The sequence below is a fragment of the Colobus angolensis genome, unplaced genomic scaffold (genome assembly GCF_000951035.1).
Source record: "Colobus angolensis palliatus isolate OR3802 unplaced genomic scaffold, Cang.pa_1.0 Scaffold47, whole genome shotgun sequence".
In the NCBI taxonomy this organism is placed as follows: domain Eukaryota; kingdom Metazoa; phylum Chordata; class Mammalia; order Primates; family Cercopithecidae; genus Colobus; species Colobus angolensis.
Window position 1 is genome coordinate 5,608,121 of NW_012118154.1, and position 9,821 is coordinate 5,617,941.

At 41.2% G+C, this 9,821-nt stretch overlaps 1 protein-coding gene across 1 annotated transcript in view; it reads right to left on the minus strand.

Annotated features, from left to right (window-relative positions):
* The window catches only part of STX8 (syntaxin 8), a 348,959-nt gene that overhangs the window by 128,531 nt on the left and 210,607 nt on the right, over positions 1-9,821 (minus strand). The window contains exon 7 of the mRNA XM_011958612.1: positions 3,858-3,959. Coding sequence (XP_011814002.1) covers positions 3,858-3,959 — 102 coding nt within the window. The remainder of the gene's footprint in view (positions 1-3,857; positions 3,960-9,821) is intronic.

The following is a 9,821-nucleotide window of genomic DNA, read 5'->3' on the forward strand; positions in this document are numbered from 1 at the left end:
GTGTGGTGGTGCATGCCCGCAGTCCCAGCTATTCGGGAGGCTGAGGCAGGAGAATCACTTGAATCTAGGAGACAGAGGTTGCAGTGAGCTGAGATCGCGCCACTACACTCCAGCCTGGGCAACAAGCGCAAGACTCCGTCTCAAAAACAAAAACAACAACAACAACAAAAAGAAAACACTGGAAAGTACTTAAGAGTTTAGAGGCTGAAAGCAAAACCAAGCCAGGCTAGTATGAAGGTTCCTCAAACATTTAAACACTGAATTACCATTTTATCCAACAATTCTACTTCTGGATATATACACAAAAAAGGTAAGACTTGAGTGGCTATTTGTACAGCAACATTTATGGTGGCATTATTCACAATAGCCAAAAAGTGGAACCTGTGTCCACTGACAAATGGATAAACAAAATGTGATATATACATAAAATGGAATATTATTCAGCCTTCAAAAGGACTGAAATGCTGATACACACTACAAGATGGATGAATCTTGAAGACATTATCCTAAATAAGCCAGATACAAAAGTATACATATGGTCCCACTTACAGTAGGTACCTAGAATAATCATATTTACAGAGACAAAGTAGAAAAGTAGTTATACCAGGGGCTGAAGCAGGGAGGAATAGGGAGTTATTGTCTTGGATAAATTTCAGTTTGGGATGTTAAAAAAAAAAAAAAAAAAGTGGCTGGGCACAGTGGCTCATACCTGTAATCCCAGCACTTTGTGAGGCCGAGGAGGGTGGATCACCTGAGATTGGGAGTTCGAGACCAGCCTAACTAACATGGAGAAACCCCGTTTCTACTAAAAATACAAAATTAGCCGGGTGTGGTGGTACACGCCTGTAAATCCCAGCTACTGTGGAGGCTGAGGCAGGAGAATCGCTTTAACCCGGGAGGCAGAGGTTGCAGTGAGCTGAGATCATGCCACTGCACTCTAGCCTGGGTGACAGAGTGAGACTCTGTCTCAAAAAAAAGAATAAAGAAATTTCTTTTCCAGTATCTACTTAACACTGCTAAACTGATGAACTTCTTCCTTCTGAATCATTACATATAATTCTGTGACAGATAATATATATACAAATGAGGCATGAGGTAAATGTATAGTTAACTTATTTTAAAATATAGACATAAGTTTTAAAAACGTATTTTAGTACTTCTAGGATTCCTTAAATTTTTCTCTATAAAAAAAAAAACACTTGAGTCTAGTTCAGATGACATTATGACACTTCTAGGTAAAAATACTACACACCAGATAATAACATCAAATTAGAAATTGGCAACAGTGTAACATTCTGCATTCATCATGACTTCATGAGTGACATGTGAGTTACTATGTTGCAAACACAAAAACATACCATGTCTATGAATATTTTCATTCCAAACTAGCAACACAATTGCTGAGAACAAAAACAACATATATAACACTATGTCTTCCTGCTTTAGATACATAGTAACAAGAGCTAATACCAGTACTTGCTCACAGCACACAATGTACCAAAGATGGTTCTAAGTGATATATATATTAGGTTGGTGCCAAAGTCGCTGCAGTAATGGCAAAAACCATGTTTCCTTTTGCACCAACCTAATATATACATATATACATATATATTATATACACGCAATCATTAATTTCTCATAACAATCCTTTGAGGTCTATATCTTTATTATCCCCATTTCAAAGATGGGAAAATCGTGGCAGAAGGGAGTTTGAGCTTTCCTGAGGTCACGCAGCTAGTGAGAGGTGAAGCCTGGGTGTGAGGCCAGGCTCTAGAGCCCACTCTCGTGACACTACGCTCTGGCACCTCTCACATACGTATGGAAAGCTGGGGAAGGTGGCCAGCACTCGACACTTTACACAGTCCATACAACTGAATTTTGACAACCAAGTTCTCCACTTTCTTCTAATGAGGAAACTGAGGTCCAGAGAATGAGAGAGAGGTGGGAGTGAATTCATCTCTCGCATCTTTAAAGCATCAGGATCCAGCATAGATAACAAAGTCCCTGTGGCCAGAAGTTATGCGAGAAGATTGATAAAGCCACATTGAGGAGCAGAAGCACAGGGCAGGGTGGTCGGGCAGGACACTGGTGATAAAGGGTCTGAAGTAGGCCCCGTGGGGCTCCACTACCCCTGAGCTTCCAGAGTCTCTATGTGCCCGACCCTCTGTCACCCCGTTGTTCTAGCCTTCTTTCTTACTGAGCAAACACAGCCAGGGAAGGTGATGCTTCTGAAGCTGCACATCTCAGGGACCCTTGGCCAGAGCTTCTCAAGTGGATAGATCAAGAGGATTCACATTTTTCACATTAAAAAAGGCTGAAAGTTTGGCAAAATATCTGTTCAGATCTCTAGGGTTTTTTTAGACACAAGGTTTCACTGTGTCACTCAGGTGGGAGTACAGTAGCACCATCATGGCTCACTGCAGCCTCAACCTCCTGGGCTCAAGTGGTAACTCCTGACACAGTGTTACAAAACTGGCTTAGCCAGGACCTACTCAAGCGGGAAGGCCAGTCCATGCTCACAGAGCCAGAAACACAGCAATGCTTTCCGAGGTCACACGTGCGTGACTCCAGAGGAATCTGCATGCAATGCTTAGGGCAGGATTTGGCGCTGCCTCACAAAGCCACTACATTTCTAGACAAAGAATTACCAGTTTGTAGTAAGTGGGTTATCTGTTATTTCTTGCTAAAATTCATCTACGCTAGTATGATGCTAACATTTATCTCCTAAACTGGGATACTTCAGGCACATACCACCATGCCTGGCTAATTTTTAAAATTAATTAATTAATTTTGAGACAGGGTCTCATGCTGTCACCCAGGCTGGAGTGCAGTGGCACAATCTCAGCTCACTGCAACCTTCAAGCAATCCTCCCTCTTCAGCCTCCCGAGTAGCTGGGACTCCGACAGGTGTGTGCCACAATGTCTGGCTATTTTTTTGTATCTTTAGTAGAGACAGGTTCTCGCCATGTTGCCCAGACTCCTAATTTTTAATTTTTTTTTTACAGAGACAAAGGTCTTGCTATGTTGCCCAGGCTGGTCTCAAACTCCTAAGCCACCGCACACGGCCTGTGATTCTATCTTTCATAAATATGTCAGCTTTATAAACTTGGTGCACCTTTGTGAGACAAAGCACCGAAAAACAATCACTGTGATTACTACTGCTGTTCCCATCATTTATCATCATGTACCTTTGGGCAAGGCGCTGTGCACAGGCAATACACAATTTAAACTTCACCAAAGTCTGCATCAGAATTTCTGCGGAACAAGCATCTGCAGCAGAACTGCTTGGTACGCTTGTTAAATAACGAACATTCTTGAACTCCACCCTAGATCTAGTCAGTCAGAATTCCTAGGGGAGAGCCTCAGGATCAGTATTTTAAGCAAGCCCTCCAAGCGATTTTTATCTTGGCATATGAATCCCCATTTTACATACAAGGTATCAAGAGGTAAAGTGACTTGACAAAGACACCATCACGAAACATAGGATTTGAACTCAATTAAGCTTGTGGTTATTTTAAGACGGCACAAAAGCAAGTGAGATCCCCTTTAAAACCCGCCAACCAGTATAATGTTACACGATTTCCCAAACCATTAATCTCTGTAAACACACAGAAAGGACTCTTTTAAATTAAAAAAAACAAAAAAATGAATGATACGCCCTCTGAACTCCACACAATTCATTTCATTCTGACCAGATTTAACCTTCGTTTAGCAATTTCAGTGCTGCATCAAATGGCACTGCCTGTATCAGAAGAGCAACCAAATCCCAGCAGCGATGAGACAAACAGGAAACTCAGAGCAGAGTAAATCCACAAGCTATGACAGAAACAGAGCCGTAAGAAGTAGCTATCTCTTACCGCAAGAGGTTGACTTTCTGTCCACCACGTTTACACGCCTGGTTTCAGTGCGAAGTTTTTCATCTGTGTTCTCCACCAGGTTGGCAAGGTCATCAATTATCTCTAGAAAGGAAAGATATATGATTAGTATTCCTGAAATCACCTGGTTCAAATCACAGTATCACAGCTGTGGTTGTTCTTCCTAGCAATAATGATCTCAAGTGCAGTAATTGAAAAGGCACAGAACTCAGGTCGATTCTTTGAAAACGGCGACTCTGATTGTAAAAGAAAAAAAAAAGAGTAGTAAAGAAGAAAACTGATTTAACACAATTCCAGCAGACAGGAGAAATGCCACATTCAGAGGAAAGAAAGCATGACGCACCGAATTTACGCCTAGCCAAGCTGTCATTCAAGCATAAAGGAACGGACAGGCCGGGTGCGGTGGCTCACGCCTATAATCCCAGCACTTTGGGAGGCCGAGGAGGGAGGATTGCCTGAGGTCAGGAGTTCGAGACCAGCCTGGCCAACATAGTGAAACCCTTTCTCTACTAAAAATAAAAAAATTAGCTGGGTGTGGTGTTATGCACCTGTAATCCCAGCTACTTGGGAGGCTGAGGCAGGAGAATTGCTTGAACCCAGGAGGCAGAGGTTGCGCTGAGCCGCCACTGCATTCCAGCCTGGGCGACAAAAAAAAAAAAAAAAAAAAGGAACAGACAGCATAGTAGACTTCAGGGACTACCTGGGCCCTTCTTGAGAAAACTACATGATGAAGACATCAAGCCAATCAAAAGATAAATAAAGAGATGATGGAGAGAACTGAATCTATTTAAATACTGAACTAAGAGTAAACAAAATGTGGATTAGATAACAGAAAGGTACAGAAATGTCACAACAGTAACAATGTAATTCCAGCTGAACAATTAGTCAGTGGTTGCAAGTGGGGAAGGAAGGTGAAAAGTTGAAAGTGCTAATTTCTTCATCTCTCCCAGCGAGGCATATTGAGCAGCTGAAAAGTTAATCATGCAGAAATGTGTAGCCTTTTAAAATCACCAAAACTTGAATGTTTTTTGTTAAGCTTGAGGGATCTTTTAGTAATTACTATTTCTTCTAAAGAATCCTTGATGTGGGCTGGGTGTGGTGACTCACACCTATAATCCCAGCACTTTGGGAGGCCGAGGCAGGTGGATCACCTGAGGTTGGGAGTTCGAGACCAGCCTGACCAACATGGTGAAACCGTCTCTACTAAAAATACAAAATTAGCCAGTCATATGGTGGTGCACGCCTGTAATCCCAGCTACTAGGGAGGCTGAGGCAGGAGACTTGCTTGATCCCGGGAGGTGGAGGTTGCAGCGAGCCGAGATCGCACCACTGCACTCCAGTTTGGGCGACAGAGAGAGACTCAGTCTCAAAAAAAAAAAAAAAAAAAGAAAAAAGAAAAGAAAAAGAATCCTTGATGTGAAATTTGTTTCTTTTATAACCCTAATCTTTTTAAGTGAAATTGAGCCCTTCACAACATTTAAAATAGCATATATAGTACGATCTTAACTATGTAAAATTATTTGTATCCATCTTTTTGTATTTACAAACCTATAGGGATATATGTGAATAATATTAATTTAATGCTAATAATGATTATTTCTAGATGGCAGGATGCTGTGTGACTGCTGCCTTCTTCCTTGCATTTTTCTGTGTTGCATGAATTTCTTGCTTTCTGTTTTTTTTAAGAGACAGGGTCTTGCTCTGTTACCCAGACGGGATACAGGGTACCGTGATAGTTCACTGCAGTCTTCAAGGTTCTAGCAATCCTCCCATCTCAATCTCCTGAGTAGCTGAGACTGTAAGCATGTGCCACCACTCCCAGGTAATTGTTTAAATGTTGTGTAGAGATGAGGCCCTGCTACGTCACCCATGCTGGTCTCAAACTCCTGGCCTCAAGAGATCCTCTTGCATCAGCCTCTCAAAGTGTTAGGATCACAACCACGAGCCACTGTGCCTGGCCTGAATTTCTTACAGTGAGCATATATAGTCATGTGCCACATAATGACGTTTCAGTCAATGACGGACCACATCTACGACATTGGTACCATAAGTGGTACAGTATTATGATGTTATAATACCATATTTTTAGTGTATCTTTTCTATGTTTGGATATAGATTTTTTTTTTTTTTTTTTTTTTTGAGATGGAGTCTCACTCTTGTTGCCCAGGCGGGAGTAGAGTGGCGTGATAGCAGCTCACCACAACCTCTGCCTCTCAAGTTCAAGCGATTCTCCTGCATCAGCCTTCCAAGTAGCTGGGATTACAGGTGAGCAAGACTCATAATTTTTGTATTTTTGTATTTTTAGTAGAGATGGGGTTTCATCATGTTGGCCAGGCTGGTCTCGAACTCCTGACCTCAAATGATCTACCCGCCTCGGCTTCCCAAAGGGCTGGGATTACAGGCGTAAGCCACTGCGCCTGGCCATATTTACCATCTTGTTACAACTGCTTACATGCAATAACATGCTGTACAGGTTTTTAGCCTACGGACAATAGGTTATACCATACATACAGTCTAGGTGTGTAGCAGGCTTTACCATCTATTGTTGTGTGAGTACCCTCCATGATGTTCGCACAATGATATAACTACCTAACGACACATTTCTCAGAACATATCCCTGTCAAGGAATGTATGACTATTATATTTTTCTTCCCCGCCCCCCTTCCTGTTTTTATAGTGACTGCTTTGGAGACATGTTGTTCAATACCAGTCACCATTTTTCTTAAAGCAAACAAGGAAATCAAATAAAGTTTCCAGAATGATGTGTGAGCTGAATTCTGAAAGCTACATGGGTGAAAAAGCAGGAAAAAGCCAACCCATGCAGAAAGAATCGTCTCTGAAAAGCACAAAGGAGTTGGGCGCTCCTGCTTCTTGCCTCCTGCAGCACTTCCTACAAACCTCTTACTGATAGACCCTATAGTTACATTCCACCGATTTGTTGACATGTCTTTAAACAGGAAGATTATGATATAAAGTAATTTTTATTCATCCTTATACCTCCCACACCTGGGAGAATGCCTTGTATACAGCAAGATAAAACAAATAGGAAAAGGTAAAGACAATGAATGGGCTGGTGGGTCATGCCTGTGACGAGGTCAGGAGATCGAGACCATCCTGGCTAACACGGTGAAACTCCGTCTCTACTAAAAAAGACAAAAAAATTAACAGGGCCTGGTGGCGGGCGCCTGTAGTCCCAGCTACTTGGGAGGCTGAGGCAGGAGAATGGCATGAACCCGGGAGGCAGAGCTTGCCCAGCACTGTGGGAGGCCGAGGTGGGTGGATCACAAGGTCAGAAGTTTGAGACCAGCCTGGCCAACATGGGGAAACTCCGTCTCTACTAAAAATACAAAAATTAGCCAGGCATGGTGGTGCACGCCTGTAATTCCAGATATTTGCAGGCGGAGGCAGGAGAATTGCTTGAACCCAGGAGGTGGAGGTTTCAGTGAGCTGAGATCATACTACTGTACTCCAGCCTGGGCAACAGAGCAAGACTCTGTCTTGGGGAAAAAAACAAACAAACAAACAATGTCCTAACTTATCTTTGTTTCTAGTCCTGATTCATTTTAATTCATTTTCCATACAATACTCAGAGCATATTTTAATTCTCTCATATTTCAATGAATTAAAATTTAAATAGCCACATGTATCAAACAACTCAGCTCTAAAGCAATAACTTCAAAAAGAAACCAAGAAAACACACACACACATGCCCTACCAAGAGGTATAGTTTTAACATAAAAATTAACAGAAGAAATAAAATTAAATACTAAAAATGTATGATTCAGGAAAGGGGTAAAGTGGAACAAAGGATAGATGGGACAAAAAGAACAGAAATACAATATCTATCTGGCATGCTTAAATTCAACTGTATCAACAGTTGCATTAATGTAAACAGACTAAACTTTTCAATTAAAAAACAAGGATATCAAGCAAACTTTTTTTTTTTTTTTTTTGAGATGGAGTCTTGCTCTGTTGCCCAGGCTGGAGTGCAGTGGCGCGATCTCAGCTCGCTGCAAGCTCTGCCTCCCGGGTTCACGCCATTCTCCTGCCTCAGCCTCCCAAGTAGCTGGGACTACAGGCGTCCGCCACCAGGCCCTGTTAATTTTTTTGTCTTTTTTAGTAGAGACAGGGTTTCACCGTGTTAGCCAGGATGGTCTCAATCTCCTGACCTCGTGATCCACCCACCTCGGCCTCCCAAAGTGCTAGGATTATAGGCGTGAGCCACCGCGCCCGGCCTTTTTTTTCTTTTTTAAATTATACTTCAAGTTCTAGGTACATGTGCACAACGTGCAGGTTTGTTATCTAGGTATACATGTGCCACGTCGGTTTGCTGCACGCATCAACAACTCATCACTTACTTTAGGTATTTCTCCTAATGCTATCCCTCCCCCAGAAAGATTTTTTAAAAAAGATGACACAACTATATAGTTTGCTATGGAACTCACTATAAGGCACAGTGTTTGTATGAGAAAGTTGGCAAAGCTTTATTAATATCAGACCAGACAGACTTCTAGAAAAGGAGTATTATTAGATATAAAAAGGAACTTCTCATCATGATGAAAGGACACATGTCAAAAATGGGAAATTCTGTCATTATTTGAAAATTAAGGAAAACAACTCTGATTTCCCCACAGGGCAAAGATGAAATCACAAGAGGAAGTAAAAATATACTGAAATGAGTACCAAGGACAACTGCTATAGACTGGATGTTTGTGTGCCTTCAAAATTACGTTGAAGCCTCATCACCAGTGTGATGATATTTGGATGTGGGGCCTTTGGGAGGTGAATGGTGAGGAGAGTAAAGCCCGCATGAATGAATGAATCCCGTTCCATGCATGAGATTTATGACCTTATACACGAGTTCCTAGAGATCTCCCTCATTTCTTCCACCAAGTGAAGTTACAATGAAGACAGCTGTCTATGAACCAGGAAACAGACCCTCACCAGACACCAGATCTGCAGGCACCTTGATCTTGACTTCCCAGCCTCCATAACGGTGATAATTTCTGTTGTTTATAAGTCATCCAGTTGATGGCATTTTATTATAGCAGCTTGAATAGAACAAGACAACAATGTAGCATAAAAGTTTTTGGGATGCTACTAAAGCGGTACTTAGGGAGAAATTTATTGCCCTAAATGCATATATTAGTAAAGAAGAAAGATGTAAAATCAATGATCAGACTCAAGCAAATAATAGTATGATCATCTCAATAAATGCAGAAAAAGGATATGACGAAATTCAGTGTCCATTCATGATACAAATTCTCAGCAAAATAGAAACGAAATGGAACTTCTTTGGCCTGAAGAAGGACATCTATTTAAAAAACACTCAGCGCTAACATCATACTTAAAGGTGAAACATGGAACATTTTTTCTCTAAGATCAGGAACAAGGCAAGGACGTCTGCTCTGACAGCATCTGTTGAACATTTTATTAGAACTCCCACATTGTTCAATAAGGAAGGGGGAAAAAAAAGCAAAAAGGTATGAAAGGGAGCTATAAAGCTATATTTGCAGATGACATGATTGTACACCCAGAAAACAATAAAGTCTATTTAAAAACTACAAGAACTAGTAAGTAAATCTAATAAATTTGCAAGTACAAAGTCAGTAGTAAAAGGCAATATATTTCTATATACCAGTGATAAACAATGCAGAAAAAAATAAAAGTAAAAAGTCCATTATAATGGCATCAAAAGCCATATTACATACTTAGAAATAAATCTAACTGAAGATGTGTAAGACCTCTATAATACAAACTATAAAACATTGCCGGGAGAAATGAAAGAAGGCCTAAGAAAAGGAGAACTGGCCTGGCCCATATGGTAGTTCTATCTGTAGTTTTCTGAGGAACCCCCACGCTATTCTCCATAATACCTGTACTAGCTCACATTCCCACCGACAGTATATAAGAGTTCCTTTTTCTCTCTACATATCCTCACCCTCA